The 26432-nt window shown below is 47.1% G+C and overlaps 1 protein-coding gene across 3 annotated transcripts in view; it reads right to left on the bottom strand.

Annotated features, from left to right (window-relative positions):
• Nucleotides 1-26432, bottom strand: part of ADCK1 (aarF domain containing kinase 1) — a 131497-nt gene that overhangs the window by 30852 nt on the left and 74213 nt on the right. For 2 of the 3 annotated variants that reach the window (XM_033187262.1, XM_033187261.1), the window contains 2 exons: nucleotides 16276-16434; nucleotides 3493-3651 (listed from right to left, as the gene is read on the bottom strand). In XM_033187262.1, the coding sequence (XP_033043153.1) occupies nucleotides 3493-3651; nucleotides 16276-16434 (318 nt within the window). The remainder of the gene's footprint in view (nucleotides 1-3492; nucleotides 3652-16275; nucleotides 16435-26432) is intronic. The other variant, XM_033187263.1, reaches the window with a different exon arrangement.

Raw genomic sequence — 26432 nt, forward strand, 5'->3', positions numbered from 1 at the left:
ATTATGTACTTCCTGTTGGGAATCCACAGAAACACAGACGAATGCATGTCACAGTGCTAACAAAAGTGCACTACAACAACACACTGCTGTGTCTGTCCCTCCACTAGATGAGAAGTTTTCCAGAGCAGGGACAAACCCCAGCTCCCAGTACAGCAACAAGCTCGGGAATAAAAGAAATGGGATAAGCAAGTAGAAGCATGTCTTAGACTCTATATAGCATTATATTAATTAGTTAACATTATCACTTGTCTAAAAGAGCCAAGTTTTCACTGAACTGGTGGTGTGAGCTCCAAGGTTGGGGCAGTGACACCAGACCTAGGCTGCACTCCTGGATTTCCACACACAAGAGGGTCTGTACATCCACACCTACAATGGCAGCCAACAAAATGCCAGTCAAGCATATTGGGAGAATGGAGACAGACCCGACCCTCACCACACCCAGCTAAACTTCTTCTTGGGCTCTATCTTCCTCCACAATCAGTGTGTCAAGACACTGCACTGATCACCACAGCTGTGGTTCTTCCTCCTGTGGATTCTCAAGTGGTTAGAATAGACACATCTTCAGTTGCTCCATCCCTGTTAGTCAATCGGGAGAGCAAAAGTATAAACACTTCCTCCATTTCTCATAACATCTTCAAAAGCCACAAGGACACCTTAGTCAAGAACAATAGTGTCCCCTCTCCCTGATCCAATGTTCTGAGCCATCCTCCCCAAGAATAGCACGGCTTGACTGTTGGCTCTGGAACCTGCACATGGAGCTGCTGAGGGCTTGGTGACCCCTCTCCTGCATTCCCCAGGCCTGCTGAAGAAGAAAGAAGGGTGATCTCTCCTAGAGTTGGAAGCCAAGCTCAGTGTAGACAACCAGAAGAGCCCTGCAAGCCCTGTACTGCTGGGAAAAAGGGGGTAACCCTGTGTAAACAGGCATACACCTCAGGAAGGACAAATGTGTTAGAAGAACATGGTGTGACATACATCTCTCTCCCTAGTTCCTGTGTGCCCTGAGAGAACATCAGGACGGTCCTTAAAGACCAGCTCCGGCTGGGCGCAGTGGCTCATGCCTGTAATCCCAGCACTTTGGGAGGCCGAGGCAGGCGGATCATTTGAGGTCAGGAGTTTGAGATCAGCCTGGCCAAAATGGCAAAACCCCGCCTCTACTAAAAATACAAAAATTAGTCAGGCGTGGTGGCATACACCTGTAGTCCTAGCTACTCGGTAGGCTGAGACAGGGGAATCGCTTGAACCTGGGAGGTGGAGGTTGCAGTGAGCAGAGATTGCGCCACTGCACTCCAGCCTGGGTGACAGAGTGAGACTTTGTCTCAAAATAATAATAATTAAAAAATTAATTTAAAAAAAAAAGGACCAGCTCCAGGACCAGGCACAGTGGTTCATATCTGTAATCTCAGCACTTGGGAAGCCAAGGCGGGCAAATCACTTGAGGTCGGGAGTTCAAGACTAGCCTGACAACATGGAAAACCCCATCTCTACTAAAAAAAAAAAAAAAATACAAATATTAGTCAGGCATGGTGGCACATGCCTATAATCCCAGCTACTTGGGAGGCTGAGACAGGAGAATCACTTGAACCCAGGAGGTGGAGACTGCACTGAGCTGAGATCATGCCACTGCACTCCAGCCTGGGCAACAAAGCGAGACTCTGTCTCAAAAAAAAAAAAAAAAAAAAAACACCAACTCCAGTGCCAACTTCTCCACAGAGCCTGCCCTGACCCAGTAGGCCATGGGAGTCCCTGCTTCTGAATCCTCAGAACACATAGAAGCCGTACTTCTCATGGGGCCCTGACAGCTGTGACTTCATATTATCTGATACTGTTTCCCATATTAAGTGTCTCTTATTACATAGAACAGTTCTGCTATAACACTTGTTTTGAAAACACAAATTATTCCAATGCAATTGATATGTTAGGGAAGATTTTGATCATAATGCAGATTTTGGATGTGCTTATGTTGTACTATCATCTGCGAGAAACACTAGAATGCAGAAAGCTGCATCCAGCAGAGCCATGCCACACTGGAATACACAAAACAAACACACCTCAACATCGCTGCGAGTCGGTAAGTCACCCACATCTGGCCTTACAACTTTCTGTCCCATTTCTTTTCTTTTCTTTTTCTTTCTTTTTTTTTTTTTTTTTTGTTGTTGTTGTTGTTCTTTGATACGGAGTTTCACTCTGTTGCCCAGGCTGGAGTGCAATAGCACGATCTTGGCTCACTACAACCTTTGCCTCCTGGGTCCAAGCGATTCTCCTGTCTCAGCCTCCTGAGTAGCCGAGATTACAGGAGTGCACCACCATGCCCGGCTACTTTTTGTATTTTTAGAGACAGGGTTTCACCATGTTGGCCAGGTTGGTCTCGATTTCCTCACCTCAGGTGATCCGCCCACCTCCGCCTCCCAAAGTACTGGGATTACTGTCATCAGCCACCATGCCTGGCCTCTGTCCCATTTCAAAGGACTCCTCCCACCATCTCACAAAACTAACAAGCAGCAACCCTTCTGATGCCCACTTCCACAGCAGGCTCAAGGTCAAGTGCCATGTGTATTGTGGTATTATGCATTTCTTAGCCATTTAACATGTGTAAAACTATGTTACTGGTTTTTATTCATTCTTATCTTCTTTTCTTTTCTATATTACTGTATTACTGATGAATTTTTTTTCTTTTTTTCTGAGACAGAGTTTCACTCCTGTTGCCCAGATCTGAATGCAGTGGCGTGATCTCAGCTCACTGCAACCTCCACCTCCCAGGTTCAAGTGATTCTCTTGCTTCAGCCTCCTGAGCAGCTGGGATTAGAGACACATGCCACCACGCCAGCCGAATTTTTATATTTTTAGTAGAGACGGGGTTTCACCATGTTGGCCAGGCTGGTCTCGATTTCCTCACCTCAGGTGATCCACCTGCCTCTGCCTCGCAAAGTGCTGGGATTACAGGCGTGAGCCACTGTGCCCGGCCACTGATCAATTTTTTTGAGTGTTGTGCCCCTAACTCTATTTTCCCCATAAGCTCTGTGGTTTCTGTTGTGTGATTTTGCATAACTGAAGTACTTCTAGAAACACATACGTTTTGTTACAGCAGAACCAACTGTAAAAGCCGAGGTAAAACACGTGTTTAAAACAGTCCCAGCATACAGCAGTGTTAGCTATCAGCGTCGCCAATTATCATCATCATCGCACGCCTCACGGAGGCAGAGACCACAGCATATAGGTTCTTGGCTAGGGCTCAGTGTCTTGCAGTTGTCGTTTATTCAATAAACATCTGTTTAATTGACTAATGGGTCAACAATCACACTTGATATTTCTTTGCAAATTGCCTTCAAGGGATTTAATGCACATCACCAGTGACAAATCATTCATCCTCAGTAAGAGGACTCAGGAAGAAGATGTCCCAATTATGTCCTGAAAGAGATACTCCAGGCAGGGACCCATGTACCACCACACTCTTCCACCAGACCGCCATGGCCCCCATTGCCTCGTCCCACCTACCTTCAAGAAGTCAAAATGCTTGAGCATCTGGGACACCTTCTCAGCATTCCTCCCTTCATTGAGGAAATCCAGCTCCAAAGGCAGGTTCTTCTTGGCTTCATCCACAAGCCACATAAACTCAAACTCTGGGAATAGCTGCTTCACAGCCAGAATGAGCACCTGAAATCCAACAAGCACCCTAGTCATGGGGTGGGCCCACAGCACACACCAAGCGACATTTCCTACCTTCCTGCCTGGTTCTCCTCTGGAGTAAGGGAAACTGCTCCCCTGAGGCCCATCCCTCCTCTGAATTCCAGGAGGGAAACATAGTAGGACCCTGCTCTCCCATAAGCTCGATACTCTGCACCAAGTCCAAGATGATGATAGCTCAACAGCCAGCATTGGTAACCATGACTACCATTTGCTGAGGGTTCCCCTCGTGTCCAGCACTAACTAAGCACTTATTTTTTATTTTATTTTTTAAGTTCTGGGATATGTGTGCAGGATGTGCAGGCTTGTTTCATAGGTAAAAGTGTGCCACAGTGGTTTGCTGCACCTATCAACCCATCACCTAGGTATTAAGCCTGGCGTGTATTAGCTCTTTTTCCTAATGCTCTCCCCCACACCCCAACCCTTGCCCAACAGGCCCCAGGTGTGTTGTTGCCCTCCCTGTGTCCATGTGTTCTCATTGTTCAGCTCCCACTTGTAAGTTGGAACAAGCGGTGTTTGGGTTTTTTTGTTCCTGCATTAGTTTGCTGAGGATAATGGCTTCCAGCTTCATCCATGTCCCTGCAAAGGACATGATCTCATTCCTTTTTATGGCTGCACAGTACTCCATGGTGTATATCTACCACATTTTCTTTATCCAGTCTCTCATTGATGGGCATTTGGGTTGATCCCACATCTTTGCTATTATGAATAGTGAACTAAGCACTTTACTTACTACTAAACTTAATTCTTTTTTTTTTTTTTTTTTTTTTGAGACGGAGTCTAGCTCTGTCGCCCAGGCTGGAGTGCAGTGGCGCGATCTTGGCTCACTGCAAGCTCCGCCTCCTGGGTTTACGCCATTCTCCTGCCTCAGCCTCCCGAGTAGCTGGGACTACAGGTGCCTGCCACCTCGCCCGGCTAGTTTTTTTTTTGTATTTTTTAGTAGAGACGGGGTTTCACCGTGTAGACCAGGATGGTCTCGATCTCCTGACCTCGTGATCCACCTGTCTCGGCCTCCCAAAGTGCTGGGATTACAGGCTTGAGCCACCGCGCCCGGCCTACTAAACTTAATTCTTGCAACAACTCTGGGAGGCACACAGATACACATCTTATCATCCATTTTCTATTGTTGTTTAGACAAGCTGTCACACTGTAGCCAAGACTGGAGTGCAGTGGCGTGATCACAGTTCACCACAACCTTGACTTCCAAGGCTCAAGTGATCCTCCCACCTCAGCCTCCTGAGTGGCTGGGATTACAGGTGTGCATCACCACGCCCAGCAAATTTTTAAAGTTTTTTTTGTAGAGACAGGGTCTCACTATGTTGCCCAGGTTGGTCTCAAGCTCCTATCTTCAAGCAGCCTTCCTGCCTCAGCCTACCAAAGTGCTATCCCATTTTATAGATGAGGAATCTGAGGCTCTGAGGGGTTATACGATTTTCCCAAAATTTTCCCAGCAAGGAATCACCTAGCTAAAATTTCCCTTGGGAATTCCACAGCCAACTCCACAGCCCTTGCTCTGAAGCACTTAGCTCAACTGCTCCTGTGGCTGCTCCCTGATCTGTTCCTCATGGTCTGTTCACAAAGCACTGGAAGGGTGCTGCAAATGTAACTGTCACTACTTTATTTCTTAAGTTGAATGTTTGGTGCTTGAACATTTATAATACTATTTTCTATACTTTCTGTACATCTAAAATATTTCATAATAAAAAACTAAATTGGAATAAGAAAACACAGCTAGATCAGACAAGAGGAGAAAGAGAGAAAAAATTTGACCACCTAGATGAAAAGCTTAGATTTTTGGCAATTTGGCTCCACTGTGGATTCTTGAGTGATGACATGATAAGAGGGGGTTTTAGAAGATTTATCTGGCATTCAGGGGTCAGTTTAACGATGTGAAATTAAAGAAGGACCCAGTGATCTGTGCATAGCATACCACAGCCCCCTCCATGGGCAGGGACTCAATCCTAAGGCTGCCCCACCACCAGGGCTCTGGATCTGAACTTGAGGTGCCCAAGTTCCTGGATGATGGCTCTGTAGTGGGTGAGCAAGGGTGATACCAGGGACATAGGAGGTGTTCCAGTATTCTGGGAGGGAAACAGAAGGGCCCTGATCTCCCATAAGCTCTCCTGCTGGCATTCAAAGCCAGGCCTGGGGAGAAGACTGACTGATTGACCCAGTAATTCTTGGTATAAATGACAGTCCAAGTTATCTGAGAACAACCATCTCTAACCCTGGCTACAGCAGATGGCAATAAGAACTAACAAGCTGTAGGCCTGTTGGTACCAAAAGACCTTCCCCTTCCCATCTTTCCAGAAAGACTTACTGAGCCCTAGATAAAAGCCTTGTCTCATGCTTCTTTTTGCCCTGTTCTATGATATTTTGCTCAATGCTGTTGGCAAAAGAAATCAATCTAAAGCCAGACTATTAACTACAAGGCATTTACAGCTTTGTTTTCAAGCCCTGCGTCCTGGGTGATATACCAGATGCCATTCCAAAAAGAATCATCACACAGTGTTATCATGCTCAATTTCTACCAAAACGTCTTTTAATTACATTTGGCTGTAGTTTAATTTCTTTTGAGTTTTGTCTGGTCTTTCATGGGCTAGACCTATGACCTTATGATAATTGATTTAGTTTATGTTTTGTTTGTATCACGCAAGACTAGAAGGGAGAGGGGGCAACAGAGAGGCAACAGAGAGGCCCAGACTGTATGCCTCAAGCCCTGGCACCTGGGCACCACAGCCTCCAGACATCACATCCCATCACAGTGCCCTCAGATGGCCCTTGGCAGTGACCAAAGCAGAGGCAGAGCAAGTGAACAGGAAAAAGAAGAGATTCCCCCAGGCCCACGTGGAGGCCAGTCATGCCATCTAAGTCACCTGAATTCTACCTTTCTGGGCTCAGAATTCAGGCAAGAAAAGCTCTCCAGCATTTTGCTCCAATCTAAACTCCAGAGGGTCTCACCCGAGAGGGGCAAGGAAAGGGGCCACAATGAGGCTTTCTCATTTCTTCAATCAATATTTACTGATTACCCTCTAGGCAATTACCACGGACCAGACGTGGATACGCACAGAGAGCTACCTGTAGCCCAGTGAGGTCTCTACTTGAGGGTGAAGCTTCTGGCCAAACAATAATTCCTCATCATTTATTGTATGGTCACTGTTTTTTGTGAAATTTTTAATTATCATTGATATCCAAGCAGCACTGAAAGGCACATTAAAGATTTTCCAGTTACTAATCAGTTACATAATTAGTCATTATTAATACTATTCATTATTATTAACACTTGATAATACCTGACATCATTAATCAGAAGCAGTCAATTTTATTAACTAATATTAATTGCTAGTAACTAATTAGTAAGCTAACTTGTAACACAGAAAACTTTACATTGCTCATCGAACTGGTTTCTAAGGCATCCTGTGGGTTGTGGGTCACTTCCTTGGTTACTTTAAAATGAAGGGGGTTCTTTGAATAGAAGTCAGTGGTTCTCAGATTTATGCAATGTCACCATCCCCTTTATAGGAGCTCACCAATTTTAAAAATTGATACCAGCTACAAAGCCCAGAAAATGAACATACATAATTTTGCACATAATTCAGGGGGTTCAACAACCCCTTGAAACTCAGTGGGTGGGGAGGGGGTCAGGTTAAGAGTCATCGGGTTCAAGTAGTTTGGGCTGCTGCCATTTTAGACTTTTCTTGGCTGAAGAAAGTAACATAAAACTCAGTTTCACCGTCTGGTTTCATTCAACTGTGTTCTTAAATGAATCTACTTAGCCTACCTTAAGCAGATTCATTTCAATTTTTCTTTTTGACAACACATGCAATCAACTAAAATAAAACAGATGTTGTTATCAATTTGACTTTCTGATTTTTCTCCCAAAATGCATCTTCTCCATAAAATTCTTCTAACAACCAATGTTTCCACCAGTGCCTACCAGCTACTCAACACTCTGCAGATGTTTATTGAATACTCACATGAATGAATGAATGAGTAAATGAATGAACAAATGAATATTTCAAAGATTTTGTCCGCTTCTCTGAGATAATTACATGTTCACATGTGTTATCCAAAGAAAATGAGTTTTTCTGTTTCTGAGGCTTTAGTGGAAAGAGCCATAACTTCTGAATTTGGGGGAATCATAATTTCAGAAAGCCTGAGAGTTCTCTACTTGATCTGGAACCTTATGAATCAATCAAGGTATATTCAAAAATTAATACTTCCTTCAAGGTAAAATAATGAAACTATCTTCCTATAGGGTCATTGGCTTGCAGGAGGAAAAATCAATCATGGGCCACACAGAAATATAATGGAAAAAATGAAGAGTCACACATAAGTTTGAAAACTAGTGAATAGGCCAGGCGTGGTGGCTCACACCTGTAGTCCCACCACTTTGGGAGGCCAAGACAGGCAGATCACTCGAAGTCAGGAGTTCAAGACCAGCCTGGCCAACACAGGGAAACCCCATCTCTACTAAAAATATAAAAATTAGGCCGGGCGTGGTGGCTCAAGCCTGTAATCCCAGCACTTTGGGAGGCCGAGACGGGCGGATCACGAGGTCAGGAGATCGAGACCATCCTGGCTAACATGGTGAAACCCCGTCTCTACTAAAAATACAAAAAACTAGCCGGACGAGGTGGCGGGCGCCTGTAGTCCCAGCTACTTGGGAGGCTGAGGCAGGAGAATGGCGTGAACCCGGGAGGCGGAGCTTGCAATGAGCCGAGATTGCGCCACTGCACTCCAGTCTGGGCGACAGAGCGAGACTCCGCCTCAAAAAAAAAAAAAAATATATATATATATATATATAAATTAGCCAGGTGTAGTGGCATGTGCCTGTAATCTGAGCTACTCAGTAGGCTGAAGCAGGAGAATCGCTTGAACCCAGGAGGCAGAGTTTGCAGTGAGCCTAGGTCATGCCACTGCACTCCAGCCTGGGCAATAAATAGAGAGAGACTCCATCTCAAAAAATAAAAAATAAAATAAAATAAAACCAAGAAGAGAAAAGAAAAAGAAAACAACTGACTGTTATTTAAAATAGCAAAAGAGAAGGGCAATTATCATTATTTAGTTCCTACTACACGCCAGGCACTGTGCTACGAACATTTTACACACACACTTTCATTTAATCCTTTTCTTGCCAGTTTTACATAGTAGAAAACAGGAATTGTCAAAACAAAATCTGACCTGGGCTTTTCTTGTTCATTCTTTATGCAGCCCTGCCTCATGCAACACAACACAACGACATAGGACAATACAATAGGAAGCTCAAGATAAGGCAGAGAAGGAGCTTTGTAAACTGTAAAATGCAACTGGAAATGCAAGTTACTGTTATCAAGTTATTGTACATTATAAAAGAAATAATGTTCTATGGGAAAACAGCACACTAAATAGAATGCCTGTACCGATCCAAACTGGTAAAAATGAACGTTCAACAAGAGTCAAAAATCAATTCAGAGTGATGTAAATAGCTTGCCATTCACAGGGTTTATCTTTGTTCTGATAAGTTATTAAAGTACACACTTTTTAGAAAACAGATTTTAGGGTGAAGTTTCCTTGGGTGGCCCACATCTCTGGATACTTTTTAATATATATTTTAAAAAATAAAGGCCGGGTGCGATGGCTCAAGCCTGTAATCCCAGCACTTTGGGAGGCCGAGACAGATGGATCACCTGAGGTCAGGGGTTTAAGACCAGCCTGGCCAACATGGCAAAACCCCGTCTCTACTAAAAATACAAAAATTAGCCAGGTGTGCTGGCAGGCACCTGTAATCCCAGCTACTTGGGAGGCTAAGATAGGAGAATCACCTGAACCCAGGCAGTGGAGATTGCAGTGAGCTGAGATCGCACCACTGCACTCCAGCTTGGGCGACAGAGTGAGACTCTGTCAAAAAAAAAGAAACAAACAAACAAACAAACAAACAAGATGGTAGACAAAATGCACTGAAAATGCTGCTCAGAAAAAGTCAAAAATATGACTGCCACGGGTTTTTACTTTTTGAGACCCTTGACCCTCGGGATGGGCCAGATGACATCAAGCAATAGATGAGATTTATTGCTCAGGCCAAAGAGTCCCACCCCAACATAGCCGAGCGCCTTGGGGCCCAGTGGTGCATGAAGGGCATAGTACTTGGCAATATGTTAGATTCCTTATGGGTGAGAGGGTAAGGGAGTGTTCCTCATCAATTCAGAAGCTGGAGAAATAACTGGGAGTGATATAGGGTGATTAGGACCTGGGGATTATGGTAGTCCCACAGCTCAGGGATCATCTGAGTCTTACCCTGCCCTCAAGCAGTGAGAATGGCAGTGAGATATGGCCCGCTAAGCTCCCCAGTGTTGTGGGTAGAAAAGAACTGCTGCAAAGCCAGCCCGCCAGCAGACGGATGGCCTATGCTTCATCAGTTCACCCCCTCCTGCTGAATCATTGTTCCAATCTCTGGGCCCAATTAGTCTGGCTCTGGACAGCCACTCAAATCAATAAGAGTCACTGGCCATGCATCTAGAAGTAGAGTTGCCCCAACTATTAAAGGGACACTATCAGGTGATAATGACAAAGCTAAAAAAACATCCTTGGCTCTGCCTTTTTCTTTTGTGCAAAGTCATCGACACCATCTGATTCACTGAACACCATTTACTGAGAATCAGCCTCCCTCCCCTGCCATCCTTCAACAGTCTATCCTAGAGGCTCTCTCCCCTCTCCAAGGGAGAAGGTTCATAGGAGACACAAAACTGCCAGGTTCACAGGAGACACAAAACTCTAGGGTGGTACATGCTACTGGAGGCCAAACCAACAGCCATCTCCCCCATCATCCTGTCTAACACAACCCTAAGTTTGTACATCCTTCACGTCCTTCAAGGAAAACAGGTCTGAGGTGAGTCATGATTGGTTTAAGCCAATCAAGGTGGTCCCAGTTTTCTTGCCAAGACTGATTTGGGAGTGGGCATTACTTCTTGACAATAAGAAATGAAGGGAACTCTGCTAGGGAACTCCTTTTTTTTTCTTCTTCTTCTTTTTTTCTGATAAATAATATGAGGATGTCACCTACTTGTAACACCAGGAACTGTTGCAGCTGTGTTGGGACTATGCTCGGTGCTGGCTCAGGAGGGCAAGCCAGGAAGCTGAGACAGCAGAGTGAAACACGGAAAGAGTCTGAGTTGTTACAAACCACAATGAGGTGCTGGGCTGTCAGCCTTGGAACTGCTGACCCAAGTTCCAGACATCTTCACATGTGAGATAATAGGGGTTAGCATTAGCTATACCACTTTCAGTTGGATTTTCTGGTTCTTAGAGCCAACTGAAAGCATCCCAACTGATTCAACCAGTAGTCACCACCCCCTTGTTCTCAAAAGTCTCACCCCTGTAGACCTCTATCACCCTGTAAAGGCACAGTAGTTATGAGTTTGGATGTAGAAGGTCACCTCTTAAAATGCAAATATAAAGAGGTTAAGCCTATCAGTCACTCTCTCTTTACTGTGAATTGTTTTCATCAGATTGCTTTCCTCTTAAAACCAGGCTGTGATCAATTACAGGGCAGAGGAGAGTGCACAAGAGTGGGAGAGAAGCATATGGGCATACCACACCTGGAGTTGGCATGAAAGGAGACATAGAGGGTATGCAGAAAAGTAGCTTTGCCTCCTCTCTGTCCCTCAGTTTCTGGTAGCCCTAAATGTCCCCTAGAAATCATTCTTCAGGCCAAGAATGCTTAATACCTTTCTGGGATTGTCATTCCTAAATATAAGACACCATTTAGGTCACAACACTAAAAAACAAAATATTCACTTCAAGTACGAGCTTCTTGGTTTTCCATCAGAGAAGGACCCAGGCAGGACTTTTCCCACCAGAGACGAAGCCCAGTGAGATGGCAGTGTTACCCAGTGCTGCTGCTCCTCCTGACAGTCCATGGGGTGGTGGCCTCAGGCCTCCGTTCCGGCTGTCCTCCTGAAGGGTATGAGTGTGGGTCTCCGGTTTGCCTTTGGTCCCAGCCCCAGAACTGCCCTCAAGCCACTACTAAGGAGCCACTCCATACTCTGCACACAGCCTGCCAGGCTGTGCTTCCCAAGAAAAGCATGTGATCCTTACCTCAGGGAGGAAGATGCCAAATCTTTATTACTGCTATTATTGCTCTGACCTTACAGCAACCATAACTTAGGGAGGCAGCAAGAAAACGCAGAGAAAAAGCGACAGCTGTCCTCCCTGTCCAAGTGGGCCCTGATGGCTTTACTATGCAGAGGCAGCTTCCTGCTTGACTCAGGAGTGGCTTCTGGGATTCAGGAAACCCTGAGATCCTCCAAATCTCCCAGTTCTCTCCCAGCTATGGCTGCTCCACAGCTGCTGACAGGTATGCTAGAAAAATCAGGTTTATAGGTAGATGCTCAGGGCCACCCGGCAACCCTGCTCTCCTGCCCTGGTCAGCCCCGTTTCCACTGCACACAGTAGCTATTCCAAACCTTCACCCACCTCGAGTCTCCAATGCTACCTTCTACCCCCTCATTCTCAGCAGATGGTCTTTCCTCCCACTTCAGAGAAAAAATAGAGGCTATCAGGCTGCTACACACTCTGCTGCCCACTTTCCCTCCCCCTCTCCTCTGCCCCACACACTCATCTGTACCCAGCCTTCCCACCTTCCACTGGGCTCGAAACAAAGGCTAAGGTTTCCACCTGTGTTCTTCATTCCCCGTCACTTGAATCTCCCTCAGGACTTGATATAGCAATTACTTCTCTCTGCCGAATCCCCTAATCTGCCCCCTTCCCAATCAGCTACAATTCCACTCAAGTCTCCCCAGTATTTAATCCTATGCTCTGCTCTGACCACTACCCTAACTCTCCCGAACCTTCCACAACTAAATATCTGAAAAGAGTACATTCTCTGCGAAGAGTCTCCACTTCCTTGAGTCTCAATTCTCTTTCACCCTGATCACGCCATTGTAGCTGCTCTTCCTAACCACCCTGAATCACCAAATCCAAAATACCCTTTCCAGTGCTTTACTGATTTGATCTCCCATTTGACAACGTTGAGGAATTCTGGCAGACTATGTTTTCCAAAATGGCTGCCACAGTACCTCCCATTCTAATTCACTTCTAGAATGCTGCCACTCTCCCATTAAGAGGCAGAGTCTATTTCCCCAACCCTGAACTTAACTAAGGGGGCCTTTGTGACTGCTTCATTCAAAAGAGTAGGAAAGAAGTAATCCTATGTGGCTTCCAAGGTGATGTACTTTCAGCCTTATTCTCTTGGGTCACTTGCTCTTAGAACTCAGCCGCCATGCTGTGAGGAAGACCAAGCAGCCATGTAGAGGCTGATGTGGAGAGGAACTAAGGCCCTGGCCCACAGCCCCAGTTAAGCTCCCAGACAACAGCTAGCACCAACTTGCCAGCCAGAGAATGAGCCACTCCGGCCCCCAGTCAAGTTACTCCAGCTAGTGCTGCATAAAACAGATGAGTTTCTCTACCCAGCCCTGGCCAAACTGAGAATTCATGAGCAAAACACATGACTGTTGTTTTAAGCCACTGTGTTTTGAGGTGACTCATTATGCAGCATCAGATAACTAATATAGTGCTTTCATCTTTAACTTTTCTCCACTGAATATAGCAGCATTGCACAATCTGGTTCTCCTCCAGTCGCTCTGATCATGCTTTCTTAGTCCCATTCATGAACTTATCCTCTTGGGCTCACCCCCCAAACAATGTTTTGCACAGTTTTTTCCCTTGCCTTCTTTCTTCTTGTTGCTGTCTTTTAAACTCCATATACATTCTCTGAGTGATCTCAACTATTCCCCCAGATTCATCTATCAAGAGTATCTTTACTCATAAATGCTGAATTTGTATTCCAGCCTGGACTCCAGACCAACAAGGATATCCGTATCCAAAACTGCCAAGAGCACTATTTTACCCTACGTGGTTGCTGCACTGACCATTTCACTTTGTTTCGAGATGCATCCCAATCCCCTTACTCTCTTGAGAACTTCCATTTCCCAGGCTCCCTTGCCAACTTGCTGCCAGCTAGGTTTTGCCCGGAGGCAACACTGAGGGATACCAACATACTGGGAGGCAAGAGGAGATGGAAACTCTTCTGCCTCAAACAGCATCTGTGGCTCCCACTCCCAAGTGAAGGGCCCTATGTCTGTGATCTGGCTCCCAGGGAACAAGCTCACCACAGTCTCCGCTACTATCCATGGTCCCTGGCCCTGGGATCTAGAGAACTACATCTTCTCTTTGTCCTCTGCCTTGAGGGTGGCCTTGGCTTCCTGCTGTTGGCAATTGTCTCTCCATCCCATTTGGCTTTTTGGCCATTACATCATTTGTAAACTCCATTTTCTGTGTGAAACTCCCTGTTTGAAATACGTAGAGCAAATTCTTTTCACCAACTATACCTTGACTGACAAATAGTTGTCCCCCTTCTCTATAGTTTTGCTTTGCAAGGTTTCAGTTATCCAAGGTCAACTGTGTCCTGAAAATAGGTGAGTACAATACAATAAGACATTTTGAGAAAGAGACCACATTCACCTCACTCTTATTATAATTATATCTTATAATTATATTTTATTATTAGTCTCTTACTATGCATAATTTATAAATTAAGCTTTATCACAGGTATGTATGTGTATGAGTCTGTTCTCACGCTGCTAATAAAGACATACCTGAGACTGGATAATTTATAAAAGAAAGAGGTTTAATGGATGCACAGTTCCACATGGCTAGGGAGGCCTCACAATCATGGCAGAAGGCCAAGGAAAAGCAAAGGCACATCTTACATGGTGGCAGGCAAGAGAGCCTTTGCAGGGGACTGCCCTTTTATAAAACCATCAGATCTTGTGAGACTTACTCACTGTCACGAGAACAGCATGGGAAAGACCTGCCCCCATGATTCAATCACCTCCTACCGGGTCCCTCCCACAACACGTGGGGCTTATGGGGGCTACAATTCAAGATGAGATTTGGGTGGGGAAATAGCCAAACCATATCAGTATGTATAAGAAAAAACAGTGTATATAGGGTTGGGCACTATTTGAGGATTCAGGCATCCACTGGGGGTCTTGGAATGTATCTTTACAGATAAAGGGGAACTACCATATATAGTTAAATATGCCTAAACATAATCACTTAAGCCAGAAACCTAAGATATTTGTCTCCTTCTCATTCATACCAGTCCTTGCCCCCACCCCATGTGTAAAGCTGGTCACAAATCCTGATTATTCTGTCCCTTGAACCCATCCATCTCCCTTACTCCCATTACACTCCTCACTTCACATCATTATTTCTCTCTCAGACCAATGCAGCAGTCCCTCAATTCATCTCCTGGCTACAGTCTTTCTGCCTTCCGATCCATCCTCCAGACTCCCAACAGATTTTTATTTCTAATGCAAATCTGATCATGACAGTCCCCTAATTAAAATTCTTAAATGGTTCCCAATGACTACAGGAAAAAACTCAGATCTGCCCAGATCCACAAATATGTAGTGAGTGTTGGCCATGCATACCATTCTATGCCTTAGCCTGGAATACAAACCCCTCGTGTTCTATCCTACCTACTTTCCCAGCCTCATCTCCACTTCGAGCTCATACCATCAGAACAGGTTGAAGTTATCCAAATACACTCTGTCCTCCAAGCAGTCAGGCCCTCACGCTCGCTGGGCTGTCCTTCCGCTGCCTGGCTATCTCAAGAGTCACCATCTTGCTGCAACCCCCTTGGTGCCCCATCCATCCAGGCACAGTGCTACATGGCACTGTGCAAACACACTGTGACTATTTACATGCCTGTCTCCACTAAATGAGGATTGTCCCAAGATGAAGATGGGGCTCACTCACTCTCGTGTCCCCAGCACCCACCTAGCACAGGGTGCAGAAGACCCTCAACATAGGCATCAAGTTTGGTTAAAGTGAGTTGAAAGAATAAACTAAGAGTCCAGAGTAAGGAAGGGGAGCAAAGGAAGGGAAACAAGAAAAGGAAAGAAAGGAACATACTGACAAATTACACAGATTGCTGACCTCCCCATTGGGGGTGATGGCTACTGACTCAAGCAGTGGCCGCTCCGCCTCTTCTGCCCTTAGTCTGAGCACAGAGCTAGAAAAGTCCACTAAGGGTTTTCCTAGGACTATTCAGACAGGTGAATTTGTTCATTCCAAGTAAGTACCAGAGAAGCAAACCTGCAACCTGCATAGATATTTCTACATGATCTGTATGTCATTTTTTATATCCCTGTTGACCACATGCTCCCTCTTGTTACAATTTAACAAATTAAGATGTAATTTTGTCTACCCCTTTGGCAAACAAAAAAACACACCTTTGGTTTGGCTCATTTCTACAACATCCCTCCCCTGAGGTCCCCTTGGCCCCTAGCAGCCACTCAGTGTGTTTCGAGACTATCACAGGCAGTTCCCAGGGACAAATCAAGAACTAACCCAAGCTGCCACAGGGTTTTGTGGTCACGGAGCCGTTATAACACCTCCTCTGAAGTGATCTCAGCTCTCCTCTCCCACTCTGCTGCTCGAAGGGCCACACTCCACACCAGCCTGAACCAGTTCCATCTAGGCAGCCTGGATCCCAGGGAAATGTGGACCGAGGACACAGAAAGGAGAAAGGGAGGGGAGGGTTCTCACCTCCATCAGGAGAATGTCCTTCGAGCTCTGAGCCCGCACTTTTGGGTGCTGGACCTTCACAGCCACCGTCCGCCCATCATGCAGCACTGCCTTGTGGACCTGGGCCAGGGAGGCAGTCCCCAGAGGGGTGTCGTCGAAGCTCTGGAACAAATCATGGATCTGTCGGGAGTAGAGAGAGAACAGAGCGATTAAAAAAGTGACCCAGTTCAGTGAGAGGCAGTCAGGAAGACGGGCCAGAGTCAGGGATGCCTAGTGCCCCCAGGACAGATTTGTGTGTGTGTGTGTGTGTGTGTGTGTGTGTGTGTGTGTATGTGTGTATGTTGAGACAGACAGAGTCGCGTGATATAGACCAGGCTGGAGTGCAGTGGCATGATCTCGGCTCACTGCAGCCTCCGCCCCCAGGACAGATTGGAGAGAGAGAGAGAGAGATAGAGAAAGTGTGTGTGTGTGGTGTGTGTGTGGTGTGTGTGAGTGTGTTGAGACAGAGTCCCACGCTGTCGACCAGGCTGGGGTGCAGTGGCATGATCTTGGCTCACTGCAGCCTCCACCCCCCAGGTTCAAGCAATTCTCCTGCCTCAGTCTCCTGAGTAGCTGGGGTTACAGGTGTGTGACACCACACCCAGCTAATCTTTGTATTTTTTAATAGAGATGGTGTTTCACCATGTTGGCAGGCTGGTCTCAAATTCCTCACCTCACGTGACCCGCCCACCTCAGCCTCCCAAAGTGCTAGGATTACAGACATGAGCCACTGCACCCAGCCCCAAGGACAGATTTTTTGCTTTATCAGTTGTGTACCAGGACCAGGTCTTGCCTGGTCCTCCGCTGCTGGACATTCACGAACGGTAGGCATATAGAGGGAGGGGGACAGAAGATGTGCATGGAAGGCACATCCTCATACCTGTGCACGGGCCCCTAAGCACCTCCATCAAAGGTTAAAGAAGTGCTATTCAGAACTGAGTTTTATCTGCCCATTGCACTATCTACCGCTGTGCCTCCTGGGCTCTCACATATGGACAATCCAGCATTAACAGAACGTGGGCCCGGGGCAGCCCAGTATCTCAGCCCCAGACAGGGATCAGACAGAGGACGTTTCCATTCTACCAACCAGGGGAGCTCAAAGAATCCTGGGCGGAGGCCCCAGACCAACAACCACCTTTTGTTCCTGCCTGAGCAGCAGCCTCAACATGGGTCACCAAGTCCACTCCCAGCCTGGCCGCTCGAGCAGAGACCCCAGGGCTGCAAGCCAGAACTTTGCTCTAGGTCATCACCTGCGATGCCACTCAAAGTAGGCCTGAGCAAAGCCCTTTGCCTTTTCTGTGCCTTTCTTTTCCTATGAAGTGGAAAATATACTCCTTACTCTTCCTTCTTCTTTCTTCCTTCCCTCCTTCCCTCTTAGAAATGCCATACCAATATTCCTCAAGGAAATAAAATTCCCTGACTTGAGTGGTCACACCTACATGGTCTAGATCCAAATATTCTGCCAACTAGGAAAGAGGCCCCTAAAGGTCTTTTCCAAGATTGGCCAAGGCTGAAATCCTAATCCCCTCCATTTCTTTAAGCCTCTGTACAGCCTCACAATCCTGGAAAGTCCAGACATGCACACACACATGCACAAGCATGTATAGATTCCTGCTCTCCTGGCCCACCCTCCTAGGCCCTCATGCTTTGAAGTCTATTCAGTCTGCGCAGCCCTTCCTCCCTCAGTCCCCTTTACTGCAGCAGCCACGCTGCCCTGCCCCTCCACCCCTCTCCTTGGACTTCAGATGTCACATGACCCACAGCCACCATCCTCACCCCATTTGCTAGGCTACACCATCACTTTCCTAAACTCCTCTCATAAATCACTCCCTCCAGCCCTGTCATCATTGTTGTAGCTTTCACTAAACTCCATTCCCATTTATCAACATCCTGCCCAGACCAAAGGCCCAGGTCACATGAGGAAAGGCCTATGCTTCTCTGTCAGGAGAGATGGGTATGGGATTCACTTCCCTGGCCCCCTTCATCCTGGTTGGTTTGTTATTTGTATCTCTCCCAGTGTCTGGTTCTCCCTGCTCCCCCAAAAACACACTTGTCTTTCCTCCTCCTTCGTGAGTTCTAGACTCCCAATGGCAAAATTCTTCCCTTGTCATCCACCCAATCACCCTGAGTTTCTCAGCATAAGAACCCTTTATCTTGGGCCTGGACTTGGGATGGGGAAACAACGGGATCATCATCCCTATAAACCCCATTAGGACATCAGCTCCAAGTGGGCAAAGATTTTTGTCTGTTCTGTTCCCTGCTGAATTCCCTGCAACTCCCTAGAACACAGCTGGGACTAGTTGGTGCCAAACAAATTTGTTGAATGACTGAATCCACTATTCCACTGGAGAAGAATTGAATCAACTTTTTATTCCCTTTGAAATGGCTAGACCTTCCTGTTCCCACATTTCTATGAATCTAAAGACCTCAAACATGCAGCTTTCCAAAATAGAAAAGGCACACCTGTTCCTCCAAGGCAGGTGTGAGGCCCTGGCCTGGCCAATCAGGACCCTGAATATCTCTGGCCATGTGCATTAGTTCAGAGCTGTACAGGTAACTCAACTGGTCCAATCAGACAAAATCATTTTACTTTTGTTTGATACAGAAGGGATGTTTTTCTCAATGGAACTTGACATAAAAATATAAGCCTGGGGTAGAACTGCTGAGGGTCACATAGTAGCAACAAAGAAGAAAGCAGAGTACCAAGAGACAGAGAGAGTGAACCCAGGCCACAATGTTTGAGCCTCTCGATCCAGCCATGCCTGAGTACCGACCCTGTGATTCCTTTGTCTGCTTAGGTCAGTTTCAGTTTTCTGCCACACACAACAGAAGGGGCTCTGAAGGACATAGTATTCTCAGGCCCCAGCAGGCATAAGCGAAAAAAACACAGACATGGTGCCCAGCACCCCTAAGAGACCCAGTAAGTGTGAGTTCCGTCCCCTCCCCACCCCCTTGCTGGGACAGGGACCCAGGAATGGAAGGGAAAGTAAAGCCTCGGCAATGTCCCCAGCTGTTACATAATGAGATCAACACCAAGTCCCTTTGCAAGCTCTCTGGAGTTCCTGAAGGAGCACCAAGCAGAGGGTTTTCTGGAGCAGAGCTGTGAACTCACACCCTCATTTCCCAGGCAGCTAAAATGGCCCAATCTTCCCACTGAAAAGGGATTTGGGGGTCATCTGGCCTCACTCCTTACCCCCAAGCCACCACCTGACTCCCAGGAACATGTGCTTACTGTCTGAGAAGGACAACCAGTCTGCAAGCCCGTGTCATTGCAGGGGCACTGCAGAGTCGTTGCAACTGAAGAGTGACATGGCATCACTAGGACTGTGTAGCAGGAACAGCTGCCAAGAGCACCCCGCAGGGAGGTGAGGAAAAGAAAGAGCTGAGGTGAGCAGATCCTAATCTCTAGGGTGAGAGGAAGTCTGGTCCACCACATCCCCAGAGGACATGAAGGAGGCCTCCCACAATTCCCCATCCCCACCAGGTGAATCAAGGGGACCTCAAGAGAGCACCCAAGCCCAGTGGCCAACTCAGCATCTGAACAAGACCCAGCTGTGAGGACTTGCCCACATCCCCAGTACCACCAGCAGAAACAAAGACAGGCAGGGGGAAGGAGGATGCACCCCTCACTGGGCACTGGACACCTGTCACACAGACACCCTACCCCACCCCCTCCCCAGTGTCCCTGCAGCCATCTTTTCCTTCTCTATCAGGAAGCAAGTCACACGCCCACACCCTCCTGTGCTTAAGCAAGCACACACACATACACACACATGATAATTGATTGCTAGTGGATGTTCCTAGCTGGCTTATAAAAAGGGTAATTAAAGATTGGTGCTACAGCCTGTAATTAAATATGAATAAAGTATCTCTAAATGGAACCTTGATTCAAAGTGTTCAGTGGAAGTACTTTATGCTGATAGATGGTAAGGAAAAATAGACCCTGTCCCGAAAGCAGAATTATACCCCCCATGCAGCTGAAACAAATGTCACCCCCTCCAATCAGGCCTCGTCCCCCAGCCCTTTCAGCAGAAAACCATTACCAGAAACAAACTGCAGCATTTGCAGCAATTAGATTCAAGCAGGGCCCTCAGCTGCCTCCAGTCACTCACAGAAACTTGCCTCCCTTTCTAAGCCTTTCTTTCCCTGTTTCTTTCTTCCCCCACCCCTCCGCTCTGGGTCTAGCGGCAAAATCAGTTAAGTAAAACAACTGCATTTTAATATGACTAGTTACATGCTTTTTAATTACTGTCGGCCCATGATTCAAATATATCGATGTCCCTGTCTGGAAAAGGAAAAATAATCAGAAAAAGAGTTTCTCTGGCTTTTTATTGTTTGGTTTCTTTCTCTCTCTCTCTCTCTCTCTTCTCTCTCTCTCTCTGTGTGTGTGTTTGTGTGTGTGTGTGCGCGTGTGTGTGTGTGAAGCAGGGAAGTGTTTGTCGTTTAATGAGCAAAAAAGCACCAGGGGCGTAAGAAAAAATGTGTCATCCCCTAGGGGCTTGGCAAATCCGGGGCAGTTAAGTCCTCAGCAGTCTGGCTTCATGAGCCTGGGAATCAGGAGACCAAGTGACATCATACCCGAGTCAAAGGGCAGAGTAAGAGACTATCCAGAAACTTCACCCTGCAGAGTCCCATGAAGCCAGGGCAGTGTTACCAAACTGTTACACTGAGCAGCCAAGCACCAGCCAAGACCAAAATAAGGGGACAGGAAGTCAGGATCTTCTGGAGAAACCACACTATGCCTCCTGGGGAGTTTTGCTTAGAGTATCTTAAACAGCCCCTCCAGATGCTGCAGCGTGGCCAGCCTCGGGGCCCTCAGGGAAGGGGCTCCCCAGTCACAGGATGGGGGATGGCTGAATTCTTCCAAGATGGCCCATTTTCAAATACTCCAGCCTGTTGTTCCATACTCGGTCACGTCAGGCCAATTTTGGTTTTAGAAACTACATCACCGTATCAATAATGCATCTCACAAACCCCGAACTGCCTGGCTCCAGATGCAGACGGAAGCCTGCCTCAAAGCAGGCAAGCCCAGGCCTGGACGCCAAGACCAAGCAGTTCCCACTTAGGGCACCTGGGGCAGAACCAAATCGGGGCAGGTTACCATGGCATCAGCAGCAAACAACATCTGGCTCCTGCAGTCTCGAGTTGGCCTGCCCTACACCTGGCTGGGTGCCAGCTGCCATCCACTGGAGCCCGGTGAGCAGAGACAAGTCTCCGTCTGCACTAATGGAAGTGGTTGGAGAGAGTTTCACCCCCTTCTCCCACCCCCAGCCTAAGGCAGACACAATAACTCCAGCTATCTAGGACTCTGCAAAGCTCTGATGTCTGCCTTGGGCAGAAAACCCACCACCACCTCTCCACCACCTCCATTTGGAACCCATCCAGTTCTCCCTGCACCACTTCCCAGGGGCCTGCCCCAGATACCCTATATCTTATCATTGCCCTATCAGCCAATACCCGCTTTTGCTGCAATTCCTGCCCCTCCCCTTTAAACAGGTCTGATTTGTAACCCACCTCTTCAGGATTATTCCTATATCTTCCAAGGTGACACCTGACGGTGACAGCAAGTAAGTGGCACAAGCACACTCACTTCCCCGTGGTAGTTTTAAAATATGTTCACAATGGCCAGGTATGGAGGCTGATGCCTGTAATCCCAGCACTTTGGAAGGCTGAAGCAAGGGGACTGCTTGAGACTAGGAGTTCAAGATCAACCTGGGCAACATAGCAAGATCCTGTCTCTATAATTAATTAATTATTAGGGAGAAAAAGGGTGAGAAACCACTGGAGTGTCCTAAGCATGGTGTTAACAGAATATTTTGGTACCAACTGGATGTTAAAAATTAATTAACTAAATGAAACATGTCCACAAATGTTTAAATATTCCTCCCTTTGAGAGGGGGCACCTATTCCCCTCCCTTTAGTGCGAGCTGGAATTAATGACCCACTCCCAACAAAGAACACATGGAAGAAGTGATAGTGTGTGACTTCCAAGACTAAGTCATAAAGGTGGTGACAAGCCTCTCACTCACCCTTGGATTGCTTGCTCTGGGAGAAGTGAGCTACCATGACATGGTGACACTCATGCCGACTGCAGAGAGGTCCATGTGGCAAGGAACTGAGGCCTCCTGACAACAGTGAGCCATCTTGGAAACAATCCTCCAGCCCCTGCCAGGCCTCCATAGGACTGCAACCTCACGACTCAGCCAGAGCCTCCCAAATTCCTGACCCACAGAAACTGTAAGATAACAAATGTTTATTGATTTAAGTCACTAAGTTTTGGAGGTGGGATGTGGGTAATTTGTTATGTGGCAATAGCTAACTAATACTAGTAACTATTACTAGATGCCAGACATCACTAGTCCATTCCTGATGAGCCCAGGTGGTGCCCTGGAATCTCAACACAGTGCCCCAGGCAGCCACTACAAATTGACCAGAGTTCATATATGAAATGAAACCAATTTGCTATTCCTTAGCCTAAGCCGACCAGTCAACACATATTTACTGCAGGACCATCATATGACAGGAACCATGTTAATTACATAGAGTGTACTTAACATAGTCTCTGGCCATGAGGAGGCAACAGCCTCTCAGAAAAACACACTTGTATTTTAGCAGGGCCTGCTGGAGACAGTGCTTCCTGCACATTGCTGCTTCCTCCAATCCTGAAAGAAATGTCCAGCAAGGTAAGAAGGGGACACCTCTGATGTGACCATGGTGATCAGAGGGGAGAACAGGCATCAAGTGTCACTCTCCCTCCTCACTCCTTGTCCGGACCTCCACCCCACTCAACAGCTGCCCTGCCTCAAGGTGGGAATACCCCTCATCACCAGCTTTCCACTCAGAGCAATTTATTATAATAAAAATAATAATGGCAATAACAGCTCAAGGACACTCCGACCTTGTCTTCCATGGAGTTTGTGTTCTTTCTGGGGTTCCAAAAGATCAAACTACTGGTTCTGCAGAGCCACTAGCTATTGCTGTTGCCAAGCTGAAAAGAAAATGAAGGGCCAGCAGCAGAACCTGAGGCCCTCCTGACAAGGGCCAACCCCAGAAATTACAAAACTGTTCCTGCACTGAGGCTGGCACAATGCTTGCCAATTGCTGAAGGGCCTCCTGGCACAAGGCCATTGCCCACATGGCTCTGTCAAGGGCATCACAGGTCAGACCAAGCTTCTTTCCTCCCTCAAGATGGTGACCAGCGGCTGACAGGTAGGGAAAAAAGAAGCCAGGGGCACCCATACTCCAGGATGGCTGTGTGTGCACTCTGAGACACGCCCAGCAGCTCGTCAGGACAGTCTAGCCTGAGAAGCTATAAGGCTTGGTGATTCCAGTGCAGGTTCTAGGTCAAACTGCCAAGGCTCAAATCCACTGTACTTCAGTTTCCTTATCTGTAAAATGGTTATTTTAATATTGACCTCATAGGGTCATATGAAACCACATACATAAAGGGTCTAGAATAGAGCCTATAGTAGCCCCCCAATAACTGCAGTAGCAGTGGGTGACTCATGCGATGCCTCCAGTTATGAGGGCAGAGTGCTACAATGAGAGTGCTGGGCACAGAGTCAGCAGTTCTGGCCTCTCAGTCTGGTTCCATCAGTGAGTGTTAACCACCATCCTCATTTCCCCAGAGACTGCAATGACCTCCTCACTGGCCTGCCCTTTCTCTTCCAATCCAGCCTCCATATGCAGCTAGGGTGAGTTTCCCAAACTTAAGCTGATCTCTCTACATAAGTCACTACACCAGCTTCCCAGAGCCCAAATCCTGAACACGACCCATGGGGTCTGACCCGGCCTACCTCTTCTGCCCCACCCTCCTCCCTCCACTAGTAACATATGACCTCGTTCAGCCACCAACATGCTCTCTGCATGCCCCATGGGGCCTTTGCACACACTGTCCCCCTCTGGCCAAAAGGCTCCCTTCCCCCACTCATTCTTCCAATCACAGCTGAACCATCACCTCCTCAGAGAAGCCTCCCCTGCGTACATTCTCAGGGTTCATGCACCTTCCTTGAGAGCAATCGCCACGGCTGCTCATTTACCTCTTTATATTTGCTTAATTTTCCTCTTCTTTTCTAGACTACAGACATCTGCTTTTGCTCAGCACTGTATCAAAAGCACCTTATACCTGATGGGACTCGGTAGGTATTTCCTAACGGATGAATGGAATTAAGGTTAGAATATCCCTGTCCTCATCAGGGAGAGGGGACTTTGGGCCCTCCAGCTGATCCAGGGTAGCTGAAACACCTCCCAGAAGTGGCTAGAGTTCCTTCACGGTGGCTGAGGGGCCTCCCGGGTGCTGGGTACCTTGAGAGCTGTGGATGAAGGGACTCTATGGAAATGTTGTGATAATAATGATTAATAAAAAGCAGATAAACACCCAGTGTGGCTGGCCAGCCTGGGAAGCCATCCATTAGAGCTGTCATTCATTCATGGTGGGGGAGGGGACAGTCCAATCAGATCTCCTCAGTTTAAGCAAACCTTCTGTAAATTGTAGGCCACGGGCACTGACATTTGATAAATTATTCTTCATAATCCACCGTTGGCTATCATAAATCTAATCTTTCAGCATTCCCCATCTTAATAACTCCTATAGCCTCACAGGGTGACATATCTATGTCCCTGCCTGTGACAGAGATCTCTGGGGTAAAAGAGACCAGAGGTCCTGGACAGAATGCAGTATGAAGCCAGAGACCCCCCAGAGCCAGGTCCCAGCCCAGGCAGATAACCCCTGGGTGATCCGAATACTGAGGCAATGAGCCAGCCTTGAGCCCCAGAGGCCAAGTGCTTATGCCCCATCACAGTTGAGAGAGGTGGGACCAGGAGATTGGACCCAGGCAAGCCGGGCCCTGCACCCAGGCAAGCCGGGCCCTGCACCACCACTGCAAGCCTGCCCACGTGAGAACTCACCACCTCCCCCTTGAATTTGAACTTGGGTCAATACAAGGGAATGTCAGAATATCTTTGCCCTGCACGGACTGAATGCTCAACCATGGGTAGTTCCTTATACCTGGGTAAGGTCTGGTCCCTTCAAAATGTTTGTATGTAATTCTCAACCCTCTCTTGAGGTTAGAGGAGATATTACGGCCTATATTTTATAGAGGAGAATATATTCGCTACGGGTCATTCATTTATCTATCCAACAAATGTTTACTGAGTGACTAATACATGCAGGGCATGATGCTAATCACTGGGCATTTAAGGAGTGAGTCCAAAGTTCAGCCATCACCCTCTGGAGTTATGGCTAGAACTTAAAAGTCAAGGGAAGGAGACAGAAACTAACCACATAATCACAAATAAAAGTAAAATGGCCAACTCTGACAAGGGCAATGAAGGGAGAGCTGGCACCGTAAGAGCCTATGCTCAGGGGCTGAACCTGGTCAGGGAGAGCAGAGAGAGCTTCTCTGAGAAGATGACAAAGAGTGGAGATCTGAAGGCTAAGGAGCCAGTTAACTAGCTGAAGAAAGGAAGGAGAAGCTGGCCAGGGGTGGTGTCTCAACATCTGTAATCCCAGCACTTTGGAAGGCCAAGACAGGATGATCGCTTGAGGTCAGGAGTTCAAAACCAGCCTGGACAACATAATGAGACCCCCATCTCTACAAACAAATAAAAAATTAACCAGGCATGGGGGCACACACCTGTAGTCCCAGCTATTTGGGAGGCTGAGGCGGGAGAATAGTTTGAACCCAGGAGGTAGAAAAGCCTTCCAGGCAAAGGGGAACAGCATGTATGAACCATGAATAAGGGGAATGAGATACAGAGACTGGAAAGAGCCAGAAATACAAAGGCCAGCAACTCCCAAGCTAGGAATCCAGACTTAGTTTCCCCGTTTCCCCCTTGAGAAGGGGTCCCCATCCACAGCTCCTGCCCACTGAGGTGAACGCCCAGCCACAAAGGCTCACATTCATTTCTGATGAGGGCCATGAATTCTAAAACCTGACAGGCTCACCCTTACGAAACCCCAAAGGACTTTTCCAACAACCCTCAGTTTTTCCTACATCCACAAAGCACAGCATCCTTCACTTAGAGCAGCTCCATTTGCTATCAGGACAGACGTCCTGGGCTTCAGGAGGTAGCAAAATGCTACACAGCAAATGTGCCTAAACTATGTTGCTTGCCTCAGAGCCAAAAGCAAGTGAATA

The sequence above is a fragment of the Trachypithecus francoisi genome, unplaced genomic scaffold (assembly GCF_009764315.1).
Source record: "Trachypithecus francoisi isolate TF-2019V2 unplaced genomic scaffold, Tfra_2.0 Lachesis_group3, whole genome shotgun sequence".
In the NCBI taxonomy this organism is placed as follows: domain Eukaryota; kingdom Metazoa; phylum Chordata; class Mammalia; order Primates; family Cercopithecidae; genus Trachypithecus; species Trachypithecus francoisi.